This window comes from Ammospiza nelsoni, chromosome 3 (genome assembly GCF_027579445.1).
Source record: "Ammospiza nelsoni isolate bAmmNel1 chromosome 3, bAmmNel1.pri, whole genome shotgun sequence".
NCBI classification, from domain to species: domain Eukaryota; kingdom Metazoa; phylum Chordata; class Aves; order Passeriformes; family Passerellidae; genus Ammospiza; species Ammospiza nelsoni.
This window is the reverse complement of record NC_080635.1, coordinates 34,719,438-34,735,654: the sequence shown is the minus strand read 5'-3', so window position 1 is coordinate 34,735,654 and position 16,217 is coordinate 34,719,438. Positions and strand designations below refer to the sequence as shown.

Genomic DNA, 16,217 nt, shown 5'->3' with positions numbered 1-16,217 from the left:
TTAAAACAGAACAATGAAAAATAACAAAACTGAGTGCTGAAGCATCAGAGACACTTGGACTTTCTCAGAAACCTCTACCCCAAAGTATATTGCCTAAAGTGAAAAAGCTCAAGGCAGACATGAAAATAATGCTCCATGAAGTCCTAATTTCTTTTAATCTACTGAACAAAGAGTTGTTCCACTGCTACAATAATACCTACCAGAGAGTACAACCTCAACAAGATCTCCCTCATGTATCTCTTCTGCTGATGTAATTCGTTGCAAAATATTATCTGAGTTCAGGTCATGGCGGAACAGGAGAATTTTGTCATACATGCCAAAGAAACCACACTCTGGGAACTGCAATAGAAATCAAACTCTAAATTAATACATGCTCTTTGATAATCCTATACATCAATGTTTTTAATAACAGCTACAGAACTCAAGAGTTGTAAATGTGTCATGACAACAAAATAAATCTGCCTATTTTTGAGGAAACAAAGCATTTTCTGAAAATTTCTAATTTTTTTTCTTTTTTAACCTGAAAAAAAGAAGTGTTAAAGTTTTTGTTTATTGGAGTTTTTAATCTCTCAGACCAGCATAATCAGTCTGGCACATAAAAGCCAATGCAGACTTTTAACTTGGATACCACCACCTATAATCCTCACAGGTATTCTGGTCAGGCAGGTATTTAGCTAGAGCCACTCCAGCAGCACCTGCTGCACTTTTCTTGAGCAGCAAGCCAGTTAAGAAGCTCCATACCATTGTTCTACAACAGTTTAGATCAACAGATATGAGTAATCCTGAGTAATATGCTGCAGAGGAGCATATGCTCAGCAGGCAAGTTGGACTCTATGACCTCCAGTGATCCCTTCTAACATTACTCATTTTCGGTGATTCTGTGAAAAGAAAAACTCAAATCCTCACAAGGACAGGAAAAAAATCCATACAGGAAACAGATACGCTAAATAACATGCCACTTTTCCATGATACATCACTGAAAAAAGCTTTCTCATTCTGTATTTTCCCTACTCATTGAAAGCTTTCTCATTTTTTGTTTTCCTTATCTTCAAAACACTGTTAAGCATGAGTAAAACTTCTTAAAATGAAAACTTGTTAAAATGAAAAGCTTAAAAGTAAACAGTTCATGGGGAAACGAGGAGGAACAGACCCTGGAGAGGAATGAGCAGCATTCAAGCAGCTCCTTTGACCTTTTGGTTTAAACTAGAATTCAAACGTGAGGTGGGAACACACACACAGATCAAAACAGGAAAAGTGTGGGAAAAAATATGGAAAAGCTCAGAAGATACTTTTAATTAATGAGGAAACAAGTTAGTAATCTATGTGTTGCACAGTCAATAGTATCTAAACTGCATGAAGCTTGTGGTATATTAATTGTAATTAACTAAGATTTGTTCTACCAAATCAAATACATAATGAAGGTATCATATCTATTGTGCCCATTGTTTTCACACTTTCTTCTCATTCAGAGAAAAAAATAATGTCTTCTTTACAGCAGCAATTTTATCTGAAATACCAAGTTAGTCTTCTCTGTTTTGGTGTGTATGCACTACATAATTACATGACACTTAACACTGAGGAAGTCCTTGCTCCAGAAAGCAGCTATCTACCTTGGACAGTCACTAAGAGACACAGAATTTGTACAATTTAACCCTTGCAAAAGCAAAAGACAGAGCTGACAAATTTATACTGACACAGAGGTATTCAGTCCACAGCAAGAAGAAACTGATTTACTGGGCCGATGCCAAAGCAGCCAGCTGCTTCCTCTGTCTCTCAACTCACTCTCAGGCTTCCTATGTAAAATAGCAAATATCCAAGAATATACTAAAAATTGCATTTTTCCAATTGCCCAAAGATCATTTGTAATAGGAAAGAACATACAAAGCAAGAATTAGCTGTGCTGCCCAAATATGTATATCAGTATCTCTGCAAGTACGCACAGGACTTGACTTTATATTCTGAACACACAAAGATGCAGTCACTAGTAATTCTTCCAAGGAAACTGACATTTCTTCATAACTGAAACCACATCATAAACTTACTTTAAGCTCTAACCCAAAATCCCACTGTGCCTTGATTGACAGAAAACAAGATATTATAACATAATTAAAATAAGTGCTGTGATGTCTATTCCTTGGTACACTGTTAACTTCTGTTAATTGCATTATACTGCTGAAGAACTTAATTCTAACAAAAGGGATATAAAATCAATATTACAACAGTATATATCTGCCTACAGATACACATGACACATTTTAATAACACCAATAATAATTTCAGCTGCCAGGAGGGACAATTCATGACTCAGGCAATCACGTGAACTATTGTCTCTTCATATTAAGTTCACAGAACCACCTACAAACCACAGATTTTAAGGAAGCCTCCAAGATATTTTACAGGTTTAAGTCTCCTTCTTTTGATAAAGATATGTCTTTCTCTTTAATTTTTTTTCCACTCTTTAAGACCATAACCCTGTTATGCAGCTGCCAGAACATCCCTACACATAATCCTCCACCTCAGTAACCAGAGGTCACATAATCACCTGCCGAGCAGCACTTATCTTAATTGCTATGACAAAATATACTCTGCCTATGTGCCATTTACCCATTCTCATGTACAAATCTTGGATTTATTAAAATGTTTTAAACATACTACACTAATTTTCATTACTGAAAAGCATTAGCTGGCAAAATAAACTAAAGTTACAGATGAACACTGAAGTCCTCTTTGTGACAGCAAGTTTAATAATTAAAAATATGAGACATTACATCCCTTAGAAAGCAGCACCATCATTAATCCAAAGTTTGTAAATAACATTATTATACCCATAACTATGATTTTGCCTTTCAAATAAATTCCAAAGGCAAAATTAATTTCTATGGAGTAGAAATATTAGGAAAAAAAGCAAAATCATCAATTACAGATTGTTAGAACTGTTGATATCAACACCCTCATTTGGTTTTCCATTAATTAAATTGACCTTTTAAGCTGTGTATCATGAATGCTTTTCTTATTGACATCATATGCTTTACTGCCCTTTTCTTCCAAAACCAATATACATACACATAAAAGTGACTGTGAAAAATTGTCTAGTTTTGTAACTCTAACATTTAACCTCCTTAAAAGGTATTTCTTCCACTTCCAAACTTGAGCTTTATCATTGGCTTCTAGACTATGATGCAGAATCACAAGCTCACAACCATCAAGGGAATAATCTATACTAGGATGGAGTACAAGAGTTCTCTCACTAAGCACAGCCTCTGCATAGCATTTCTATAGCATGTGACAAGACTACACCAGGACACATTTTTCTAGGCATTGTGCATGCCTGATGTCCATTTCTGAAATAATAATTACAAAAGCTAAAAGGATGAGAAGAGACCCAGCCTGTTCATTAGCATGGAGCTTCAGTTGCTAGGAGGTTTTCCTGAATCCTTAAGAGGGACAGGCAGTAGTTGAGGAACCTCAGCAGCTCCTTTACCTGTCCTGCTTGTGAGGTGCTTGTCTGCACATCCACAAAGCAGCACAGAGGAAAAATGCAGGTGGGGGCCACCAACACCCTGCCCAGGACCTCCCAGACCCTTCACAGGAACCATCAGGCCCATCTCCACAAGCCAGGGGAGCACAGAGAAAGAAGGGCAGGTAGGAACCCAAATAAAGAACTCCAGGGAAAAGATACCCTGGCCTGCACAGGACATCCTCAGACCCGGTTTCCACACATACACTGATCAGGCAAGTCAACACCAGAACACCTTTTGGCCTGACAGTGGTTGCTGTCCAATGGTATGGTACAGATTGTAAAATGCTGGGAAATTAGGATTGTACAATACCTATAGAATGTTTACAGAAGGCAACAAAGGCAAGGAAAGAGGTGATTCAGGGAGGAATAAACGTGGGAAAAAACTGAGGGATAAGAAGATAAAAGAGGCTGGTCATCTGTAAACAGGGGTTGGTTAGAACAATTGTCTGATCATGCCCTGTGCATCATCAGCACCACCCGTCCTCTATTTTCATTAAATTCAATTTCTAGCTATTTTCCTGAATTATTTTCTCTCATTCTGAGCCCATGTGTGTGTATGGGGGGTCTGACTGCCAGCAATCAGAGCAAGAGGACCCTGCAATCTCAGTGACTGCAGAGATCAGTGAAATCAAGAGTTTGAATATCCAGGTGTCAGCAACTGAAAAGACCAAGATTTAGCAGCTACTGAAGTAGCAGAGAGTGCTTGAAGCCAGCTGCTGGAGACACCCACCTTTGTTTGTTGCTATTTTTTTACTGGTTGGTGAGGGAGTACATGTCTGTACATTTTTCGCCACTACCAGACCTCTATCCTGAACCACCAGAGACTGATACAGCATAGGACCACTGGTGCTGTTTGTGCTTACATGAAGGCTCACAGACACCAACACTGTTGATCTGTTTGGATCTGTGCATACACATGTATGTGCTGTACACCTGCATCCAAATGCTAGTGTCTATCAGGAATACGTGGTCAGTCTTGTTGTCTGTAGCTGCACATAGGGACAGAGCTGCAGCAGCCTCCAAATTCAATCATACCTCACAAAATGTTTGAAGTTCAATGAACTAATCCTGCTCTTTCCTTGCACACTTCCCCCCCCAACCCCACCAAAAAAAAAAAATTCCCACTTACGGGGAAGATGCCTGCCTCCCAACTCCATTCCACACACTGTGGCTCAGATTCCTCTCCTCTGCCCCCACTGCAGCCCCGTGCACCCAAGCCATGGAAGCGCTGGCTGGCTGCCCTGCCCGTGGCCGGCTCTGATGAGCTGCAGGTGGCCCAGCAGAGCCCTGTGTAAGGCACTTGGCCGGGCCTGGATGCAGGGAGCAATCAGCTCCGACCAAGCAGCTTGGCTCCTTCCCGGCATGCGGCGCCTGCTCTCTCTTCCGCTCCCAGCCCACTCGGGAATGCAGCATTCCTCACTAGCACCTTGGCCAGAAGGCTCAGTGCACACTGCTGGCCAAGAATAACCTCATCGATTAACAGGGGTTTCATTTCAAGTGGGATCTTCTAACAGAATTTTTACACAAAGCTTAAACTATGTTCAATAGTTGAACTACATTCAAGTTGTACACTACCAAATTCTTCTCTCTTGTACTGCAGCAAAGTACAGCTTTTATAGCTTTCTTTATGCTCAGTTACACGAAGCTGTTAAGGAAGAACATTACCCAGTTCGTTTGAAGTGTTAAGAGCTCATAATGTAAACTTGAAAACAAACTCAAAGCAGAATTTTTTACAGCCTGTTTTATCTTATGGGATTATACAGCCATTACTTTCCTGCACAAAAGCCTAATGTATCTGCACAGTTACTCAGAACATACAAACTGCTAATCCCAGTATTACTAAGTTTCCTAAAAGCAAAAACATGACTGTTCCCAGTTTTAACAGTTCCAAAAGAGCATCTAGTGACAGGAAATCACTTGTGGGAAGTATACATATGCACTAGACTGTGCCAAAATTAATCTCTGGTACAACAATATCATCAACTTATATCAAGAATATATGTCATTATTAATACTTGGTGATACTAGCACAAATAACACAACTAGTGCAATATTACAATTACACTGAGGAAAAATCATTGGTGTTATCTAGCATACTCATACTGTAAGGATTACAGCATAGCTAGCTTTAATTGAGAGTGCACTACATTGTCTTTTTTTATCCAGAAGAACTCAACCAACATACAGCAGTCAGTACTCTGAGCGAAATACAACTGAGGCTTCTTTCTATCTTGGCAGTAACTGAAAACTCCCTTTACTTCAAGTTCCAGGAGTTACTTTGCAAAGTTCTGGACTAGTCGCCAAAAATTCTCACTAGGGAAAAGTGTAGGCGGATATTGTTTCAAGGTCCAATATCTCATGACCCGTCATAACTCAAAACAAATGCTTCAAACCACTGAAAGTTAATTCCAAAGTCTAATGGTCCAAAACACCATTGGAAAGTCTCTCCATTCACTGAAGTCATCCATTCTATTATCCTGCATCCCTACCCAGCTATTCACTCCCACTCTTTAGAATCATGTGCCAAATGACATTATCACACAGATGATTAGCTTCAAACATGTTGCAGAAGATCCTTCCCTCACCAGATGCCTCAGTACAGACATACTTGGACTACTGCTTGGCTAGGTTTTCAGGCATACAAACTATCACCATGCTGGAAATGCTAATCTGCCCCCCATGTAACACCCTCTGTGCCACCAGTAATTCCCCAGCTCCCACCTTCTCAAAAAGCATGTTTGCTTCTCATGCCTCAACTCTTGCTAATTCTCTGCATTCTTTAGCTCATATGAAGAAAAGAGTTGACAAGTCAAGAAGGCAGAGCAGTAGGAGGAAAACATATTTGAGCACATCTGAACAGAAGAGATGATTTGCATTCATTTTAGAGCCTTTAAAAAAACACCATGAACTATCACAAGCTTAACCTGGAGAAAAACCCAGAACACTGGTTGCAGTTCTGTTACTTATTTATTACGCTCAAGTTGTTACTGCAAGAGCTGTAGAAATCCATCTGTAATACGGATGGATTGCAATATGATCCTTGTAATGTAATGAAAATACAGAAGCAGAATCTAATCAGCAAGACATAAGAAACAGCACTTTGATTTTGCTAAATGGTGACTTTGGATGGGTTCAATAAAAAAACTGTTCTAGAAAAACTAGGCAGGAAGAATAAGAAACAGATTACATAGGTAAAGTATCAGTACTCAATCAAAAAGAATGCAACAGTCAAAGGATCATGAGAATTTCAGGGAAACATTCTAAGGTAGAGGAGCAGTTGGTCTGTTTCAGAGCAAAATATAACAAAGCCATCAGAGGAAATATATACAGAGAAGGAGAATGCCGAGTATGACTGAAAGTGAAAACGATGAAGGACAGGTCCAAAAAAGATAGAGAAGTTGCAGAAACATGAAAGTAAAGACTCATAAATTTACTGAAAAAGTTACAACAAATCTTGCAGGTATTGATACTATACAAGTAATAACTCAAGTTACACTTTTAGCTGCAGTAATCAAATGTTTTTCATTTATAGCTCAAACCAGAATAAAATTAGGTGAACTAGAATACAGCACTTAGAGCATGCTGTCCAACATAACTCTCAGTCTGCAGGCAGTGGAACATCACCACATGTAAGTTTCTAGTTTTAAGTCAGTAATTCCTTTGTTCTACTTCATGTGAGGAATGAAGAGACAGCATTCAAACACAGAACAGGATTAAGAACTTGCCTCTGCAATATCTGACTACTGTGCAAGGACACACACTGTCTACCTGCTACAAGTTTTTCTGCTTCTAAACACTGTCCCTCTGCTCCAGCAGCCATATGTGTCCAGCTTATGCTCCTCCTCAGACTGCCCCTGAGAACTGTATGTCTGATCCTTTAATACAGAGCACCCTAGATAAGGAATGAACAGAGAAGACCATGAATGTACTGGAGACCATAAGCAAGAATTTTTTTAAGCATCCCTATAAAGTCAAAAGTTTGGATTTTCTGAGGAGTTCTATTAACCATTCCAGTACAAAACAACCCTAACACAGTAACCCCCAAACTTAACTTTACCCTTGAAAAAAATTGAAGAAAAACACTTAAAAAGAAAAAACATCTCCTGATGCTCAGAACATCTGTATGAGAGCTAAGAGACACACCAAATATTTGCATTACTCATCTCACTCTCTTTGCAGACACATCTCTAGTTTCAGTTCTGCTGATGCCGCTTCTAATTACCCTTCAGCAAAACCTGAACAAGCTACACTGAACACCAGTGTCTGAAGCAGGAAACACAGAAAAGCAGAGCCCTAACCAACATTTTTGATACTGCAATTGTAGCCTCAAATACAGTAAGGCAGGTGGTTTAAGCTCCCAAGTAAGCAAAGAAGGACTCCTCAGTTTTTTTGTTCCAGATTATGTACAGGAATACAAACCTGAAATGTGACTGTTAAGTAAGGAAACATCTGTTTAACTCTAGTAACAATAACAGTCAAATAAGAAGAAAAGCTATCAATTACTATTCCAAGTAAAAAAAAAGAAAAGGTATTTCTCCTAATTCATTAAAGAAATGTCACAGTAAGTAGATACTGTTAAGTACAGAACTATCACAACAACAAACTATCACAGTACCCTGCAGTCAGGACAAAACACTTTAAGCAAGCTGTGGAATACCAGAGGAAAGGGAAGCTTTAACACTGTTGAATCTCAACAGCATACCCAGCAGGTTCAAAGCTTTTAACTGGAAAAAAGCAGCAACCATTCACACAATTACCGACAAGAATGCAGTTTGCAATTCTCACATCAGGTATCCACTAATCCAAGAACATTGAACAGCCACCAGATCTAAGAGAAAAAAAGTCAAAGCAGGACATACTGCTGTCAAATAGAGTACAGGGAGAATACTGCCACTCGTGCACTAGCTGCAAAACTACTTATGAAAGATGAATCCACCACACATGAGGTTGTTTCCTGATCAGTTTGCTGCCTGTGCTTTCACTGAGCAGTCACTTTCTGGTAGCATCAGCTGCAGGAGAGCAGAAACTGCAGCAAAGCCAGACAAAAAGGAAAACCAATCATGAAATCCTCATCAGTTTTGCAGTAGATTAGGCTTAGCGTGTAAGAATTTAGAGCTATAAGAAGACCTCACGTTAAAATTTTAGCTGAGCCTGCTGAAAAAAACAGAAAGGAAAAAAGAAAAATAAGTGTGAATGTACTTGTTTTCATCTTACTTTAAGATAAAAGACAGGAAATATGCAGATGTAAAGAGAAGGATATAGAGAGAAAAAGCAGCCCCTAAAATGGCTGCATAAAGGTACATCTAACATGCATGGTACAGGGAAAAAAGAAGTTGACCCAAATAACTCATCTCTTCAGAAAGGAACTAAGATGCTGAATTATATTTTGGAAGTTATTATGAAATTGGCTTGTTTGTCGACTAGTTTGTAAAAATACAAAAGATATGAAATATATTATATGAAAAATATGCAGTAAGTTATGAGATGGGGAAAAAAGATAAACAACATATACAAATAACATATCATGCACTTACATTTTTTCAGGCTATTAGGTGAAAAAGAATTATATAATAACACTAATCAATGATAAATATCACCACTATCTCAACAATGAAAGACATGGAGATAATTCCCTGACCTTGATGGAAAACAGCAATTATTTCTTACTTTATGAAATATTGTTAACTTCTATTCAGGCTGCTTCCTAGGATCTAACCTTCCTAACCTAAAGATAAAGATAAAATTTGGATGCAAAACCAACATGATCAGTGTTACTTCCTTCCTAAATAGGCAGCATTTGCAACAGGGTAGCCAAGACACAATGGAAAAGTGTGCCAAGGTTCTTTTATTTATCGGTCAACCCTCTCCTAACAGAAATATATTGACATATAGGAGTAGCACATGTATTCAGTATACAGAAAAACAATAATAGAACATTATTAGCTGTTTGGTGGGATATTTAGTTATTAACCAGAAACAAAAAGAACAGCAAGTATCAAGTCTGTAGCCACAACTGGTCCTGTCACAGCAGCTGGCTATACAGATCCAAGAACACCCTTCAACAGTAGTAAGCATAAGCTAGTAAAAACCTAAGGTATCAGTGGCAATTGTTAAAAGGAAAAAACTGCCCATACTGTGAAAAGTCATTCATGTAGGAAATTTAGAACTACATGTTCTTTTACTAGATTTCACAAGTGAGAAAGTAAGAGGAGGGTTTACTCCTATTGAATTAAAAGCTTCTCCCTTGAGAGCTACCAAAATTTCTTTCTGCATAATTGCAAATAGCTAGCATAGATCTTTGCCACCATACCAAACTCTTGGCATATCTCAGTTGCTATTACTAAACAGCCTGCTAGCAAACAGCTGTTGCCATCAGCACAACACAGTAGCATTATACCATACCTTCTGGTAAACTATTGAGCACACGAGGTCTTTAACAGCAGAGAGGGACAGGTCCTGAGCTTCAATGGTGACAGTCTCCCGAGTGAGACCAATCTGCAGAAGGAAGGAGATGCCATGCATGGAGCCTCGGGAGTTGGTGAGGCTCTGGGTACTGAAACTGCCATTGGAGAGCCGACTGGAGAGCCCCGACTGGGGACTTGAGGACAAAGATGGGGTCTGTGGTGCAGCAGCATGACACGTAGGTGGGGAAAACTTCTGTAAGGATGGGGGAGAAGAGTCGTTTGCTGACATCTGACTTGCTTTAGTCTGCCGAGATCTCCCTAGCAGTCAAATTCTGAGTGAAATGTTATCGGTTCTTGGTTTGAAATGAAAACAAGGATAATGTAAGTTTCCCTTTCTTAGTTCAGTAAAATGCTCCTGACCAGTAAAACTTAAATTTCCCTTTCATTTGGCGCAAGCCAAAGAGTAAAATAATTACAGCTGCAAGTTACTTTAAATTAAAGGTTCTCTTTCTGCAGTTACAATCAGCTGATCAAAAGCAGATTGCTTGTCCTTTAGCACCACATCCAGACACAGAGGATTACATAAAGGCCTCACAGAAACACATCAGCTCTTCTGTTTATACTTGTCCTTCATTTTTTATTAAAAAACAAAAGCCGGAGAAGCAGATTGAAATAGATGTTGATAACTCATTAAAAGGATCCTTGTTCACCTAGTTACACAGATCATATCTCAAATGAAGACTCATCTTCATGCAGATAGCCTTTCACAATGAAAAACAAGTGTATCCTTGAGCAACAACAGAAGTCCACATATGTGATGAATCTATTCCTCCTTCAGAAAGTCTTCTCTGAATTCACAGGACACGGTGAACTTGAAGATCAATGAAGATATCCAATTTCATTTTTATAAAATATTTTAGCTCATGAAATGGAGCAGCAGAATGTCTGAAGATACAATCATATTAAATGTAATCTGTAGCATCACCCAGATAATCTCCAGCATTTTGAAACATTGTACTCTGCCTGTAGGGGAAAAGATAAAGTTGTTATTTCACGTGAAATGCATGAAGTCACATACCCATGTCACAACCACTCTACTTTTACGCAGCAGGACACCAACTCCTTTTACTCAAAGAAGTTAATAATAAATATGGTTTAATAACACTAAATGTGTTACATTAGAAGCATTTTGTATTTGTAAATTAAACTTTACTGCTTTCCCATGGTATGATACACAAGAAAAATCAGATCTAGCAATGATCAATATGTTACTACAACTTCTAATTAACGACGGCTTAACAGAGCAAAGCCCTTAGCACTTAGGAGGAAAACAACAAAAACGTGGGGAGGGAGCAGTAGAACACAGCTCTGCTCTGCACATCTATATTGCGAAGCTGGTGGGTAGGGAATTCATTAAATGCACAGAAATGTCAAAAAAAAATACAAGATGAAAACTCAAACTCTATGTGGCAGCACGTACTCACAGGGTATCATTTTAATAGTGTTATTCAAGCAAACTGAAGAATGAGTTGCACAAACTCTTAACTATAGGAAGATATGCAGAGCCTACAATTGTGCATCGGTTGGTTCCTTTGGGAAAAAAATCATTTAATAATATTCACATGTCTGATTAAAAAAGCAAGTCAGCTACAACCTTTGAAAATAAATAATTTCACAAGCATGGGCTTGAGATGCTTGTTACAAGATGCTATGCTACCTGGTTCAGTATTTCAAGTATTTAATGAGCAGCTGAAATGCTCGAAAAGAATAATTTCAAAATTCCCCATGCAACTTCTGCCACAGGAAAAGTTTTCCATGGATGCAAAAGTGGTCCAAATACATAGATACTACATATTGCTAACAGTTTTTAAGGAGCATTGATCCATACAGGATACCAAAATCAGTAAGCTCACATATTTTTTCCTTCCCTTATGTAGTTAAAAAAAAAAAAAAACTCAGAAAGTGTATTACTCTTGCAATGAAATTTCAGAAGAGAAATGCCACATCTTATTGCACACAATGGAAGCTGTCCTTCCCAGATATAAGGCTGAGACTAGCTAAAACAGTCCAATTAATACACTATGCACTCCTGGTATTTACCAGTCAAATAGGTGAAAACCCCACTGCCATTGCATTCTGAAAGGTAGATAAGGAAAGAGAGATACACAGTTTGCAGTACTGGCAGGAAAATAAGCTCTCGGTACTGTGACAAAATTCCTAACAGGGGCACTGTAAGAGAACAAATTGATACATTTGGATTTTCAGCACAGTTATCTAGAAACTCTTGCCTTCAAATACAGAAGACTTGTTGGACCTGTAGCAACGACATCTGAAAAGAAACTTCGGCCTTAAAGAACACGCTAAACACGATACAGATGAAAGCAATAAATAGGAAAAGCAAGGACAGCAACAGTAACATTTAAAGACTTTTCTCAAGAAAGCAGCTTCACAGTGCCTTCAAGTTTGCTTGCACATGACTTGTTCTTGTTTTCTACCTACTGCTTTCCTCTCCCTCACCTCTCACAGATACCAGAGACAGCAAATATGAAGCCTTAGGGGTGGATTTGAATTACAAAACAACTAACCAACAAAATAGAGAACAGAAAAGCCTTATGATGTGAAAGAATTAATGAGTCTGCTAGGCAAGTTTAATTAAGACAGTGAAAGCACCCTGTGAAAGCTCACCTAAAACTGCCTAATTAGAACGTTAATTATGTTTGTCAAAGGCACGATGCATTTGCATTGACAAAGCCTTGATACCATATGTATCAAAAGGCATGTGTGCATATGCATTTGCACACAAGCCTTTGAAAAAGTTTATTTTTGTTGCTTAATAGGAAAGAATGGATCTTTCTATGAAAGGAAAGTCATAGAAACTGTTCACTTTTTAGTGAGGATACAGTTCTTCCGAACACCAAATCAATAAGCGTATGCTGAAACTGACATGCAGACTACAATACTGCATTTTGTTTACGCAAAGAAATCCCTCTACCTCACAAAGCAGAGAGGAGCAGGGGCAATGAAGGAGTCCCTCTGCCTCCTTCTCCCGCAGCCCGGCTCGCAGCCTGCGCCCGCCCAGAAGCGCTGTCCCTCCCGTTCCCGCTGTCCCCAAACCAAGCGTCTCCCGGGCAGCTTCTCCATCACCTGGCCCTCCACCCGCCCTGCCGTCCCGATCCGAGGCGAGGCGCGGACGCCGAGTCCCGCTCCAGGCGGTTCCACTCGCGGTTCTTACGCAGCAGGGCCGTTCGCACCGGGAGGGACGGCACTCCCCGCCACGGCTGCCGGGCGGGACCGGCGGGACGCGTCCTGCCTGCCGCGGGTCACGCAGCTCCGTCCGGGCTGGCGCTGGCAGCCGCCCGTCCGTCCCTCCCTCCCAGGTTTAAATCCCCGCTGCGCGACCCGCCCCCGCCGGCACCATCTCCGGAGATGATGTGGCCTCGGCCCGTCACCCCCACCCCGGGGCACCCAGGGCGGAGCTGCCGCCGCGACGCTTTCCCCCCGCGGGGCCGGCGGGCGCTCCCCCGGGGCACGGCCCGTGCCGGGCTCGGCGCCGCTCCCGCCGCCGCGCCAGGAACTTTTCGAGTCCGCCCCCGCCCTTCCCCGGCGCGGTGGCGGCGGCGGCCCCCACCCCCGTACACACACACCCACATCCCCACACACCGCGACCCCGCGGCGGTTCCCGCCCACAGCGGCGGCGGCGGCGCCCCCGGTCCCGCCGCGCTCACCTGCGGCGCCGCTGCCCCGGGCCGGAGCGGCCACTCGCGCATCTCCAGCCCCGCGGCTCCCCGCACACACACCAGAGCCGCCCGGGACGGGACGGGACCGCGCCGCGGGGGCTGCCGGGAGCTGTAGTCCCGCCACCGCGTCCTGCCGCTGGCCGCTTGGCCTGTGCGAACCACGAGACCCGGCGTGCCCCGCGCGGGCCGGGGGCTCAGCGCGCGCGGCGGCGCACGCGCAGGGTTCCCTGAAAGAGTTTCCGTTAGTTTTCCTCGGCCGTGGCGGGCGCTGCCCCGAGCCGCTATTGCGGGACGGGACGGGACGGACTAGAACAGGACGGCCCCGGCTGCGGGGCCCTGCGCTCCCAGCTGCAGCTGCCGCCCCGCCGCCGCCCTGGCCTCGTCTCTCCAGCCCTGCTAAAGCCCCGTGTCCGCGCCAGCTCGCACCCGCCGGCTGCGGTGCCAGCGCCGGCCGCGGGTTCGGGCAGCCCCCGCCCTGCCCGCCTCACCTGGCGGTACCGCGGCTCCTTCCCCCGCTCCGCCCCGGCCGGCCGGGCAGCCACAGCCCATGTGTCGGTCCGCGCCGCTCCCGGTTCACCTTGCCGGGACGGGGATGTCCCCTGGGCCGGGCAGGCCCTCCATCGCTGCACAGGAAATACTTGACCTAGTGTGTCACAGCCCCGCGCTGGTCTTGGCCGTGGCCGCGCTGACCTGGGAGCTGGAAGTGGCTGTCAGCGTGTCCCGCTGGCCCCCACGGATGTCCAGGCCCTTTGCACTGCCCGTCTCCTGCTGCGTTTCAGCCCCCGCTTCTGATACTCTGATTCACCCAAATCACATTTTCTGCCCTGCGTAAATGATGCCGCTCTTGGCGTCAGCGGCAGATTTCTGCAGGCAAGATGCTTGGGAAAAACAGTGAGCTGAAGTACCAAATAAAACTGGTGCGAGGCAAAACTGCCTCTGTGACCTCCCTTCAGCCCGACAGCTCCCTGTTAAGAGACAACCTGTAATCTTCCCTCTTGAATTGGTCTCAATTTCTGTGTGCAAGTCTTAAACTAAAATCCACTACCATAGGGAGCTGCTGAATTTAAGTTATATACCAGACCGAAAATGCCTTGAAAAGGCAAACTGTCAAATTCAAAGGCTTCTAATGCTCAGCTCAGCGAGACACAGATGGAGAAGCAGATTAGTGCCTTGTCATTTATAGCTCTGTTTGTAAGGCACGTTTCTCATTTCCTTCACCTTGTGCTCCTGAGGCCTGGCCCAAAACCCAGTGAAGCTGAGGGGAGCCCTTCCGCTTTTTGCACCCTATTTTGCATCAGATCTTTACACAGTGCAGCTGACAGAGAGTGTGACCAGCTCTCTGCGCTGACTGGCGCCATTTTATTTGATAAATAATATGCCTGCAGCTTCTTGTCAAAATCTGGAAGTACTTTAAAGTAAAAACGTAGCAGTTAATGGTTGATTCTGCCTTTAACTGGTTTTGAATGCCAAAAACCACCCTGGGACTTTTTAATGAAGGCTATTCCATGAATAGAGGATGTTCTTGCCAAAGCTCTGCAGCAGATAGCTGAGCAATCTTCGTTTCCTTTTTCCTCTGAAGTGGGACTCCCACATGCCACCACTGTAAACACAGAGCTTGCCTCCATAAACATGATTTCTGATGCTTAGCACAGCAAAGAGACACACTCTGCTGTATTTAAAGTGCAGCAAGCTTCTCACATTTTGAGTAGCAGCCCTAAAAATATCTGTTTAGGGACAGCACCAGATGGATATTAGGTATTACCACAGCCACTGGGCAACAATTATATTTCTTTGTAAAGAAGATCAGCTTTATACCATCCAATAGGGTTGGTGCCATTTAATTTGCTGTCCTAAGCTGCAATAGCTGCTTTTTCATAAATCAGAAGATGGATTAGTTAAAATCAATTTATTACAGAATACAGGGCAGCATCAGCCAAAATAAACCAAAGTGCTGTAAGTACTTCTTTGGTGTTACTTTCTATTAAACAAATATCGCTGAAGCACCCAAACCCTGTTCTGTTTGTAGAGATCTCTGTTGTAAAGATGTGTAAAACACATCTGAAAGCAGCTCTGCATTCAGTATCTGTGTTTGGAGCAGCACACCCATCTGTGCACATGCACAGCTGACTCTGTGATTGCAGCATCATGACAGCATTAGCCCTGGCTGCAGTAATTGACAGGGCAAGCATTCTGGTTTGTTATTTTTATGACTACCATAATTAGTGATTTCCTGTGGATTTCATCAGTGTTCTTATTTTTTTTTCTGAGCCCACATCATTCCCTCAGATGGTTAGTTTACTTTCACAGCTCAGCTTTCCCTGCTGAAGCCAGCTGTGCTTTACAAATCGCTCTCTTACATTTACAAGATACTAGGAAATGGGTGACTTTCATTGTATTTACTTGCTTTTATAAACAAAAAACTGGTTTTCTGTATGGACCACAAGGGCTATATAAACAAACTGCGTTTGGAACTGTTTTATAACTCTAAAAATGCATGAAGTTTTTCCAGTTTGAAAATAATACCTCTAGCATTTGGTTATTTCATATCTGAAAGTG

The 16,217-nt window shown here is 42.3% G+C and overlaps 1 protein-coding gene across 2 annotated transcripts in view; it reads right to left on the bottom strand.

Moving 5' to 3' along the window:
- The window catches only part of PRKD3 (protein kinase D3), a 43,958-nt gene extending 29,767 nt beyond the window's left edge, over positions 1-14,191 (bottom strand). Inside the window, exons 1-3 of one of the 2 annotated variants that reach the window (XM_059467711.1) lie at positions 14,150-14,191; positions 9,923-10,947; positions 201-339 (exon numbers count right to left, since the gene is read on the bottom strand). In XM_059467711.1, the coding sequence (XP_059323694.1) occupies positions 201-339; positions 9,923-10,213 (430 nt within the window). In that variant the 5' untranslated portion in view covers positions 10,214-10,947; positions 14,150-14,191. Of the gene's footprint in view, positions 1-200; positions 340-9,922; positions 10,948-13,649; positions 13,799-14,149 lie in introns of those variants that run through there. The other variant, XM_059467712.1, reaches the window with a different exon arrangement.
- Between the last annotated feature and the right edge of the window lie 2,026 nt (positions 14,192-16,217).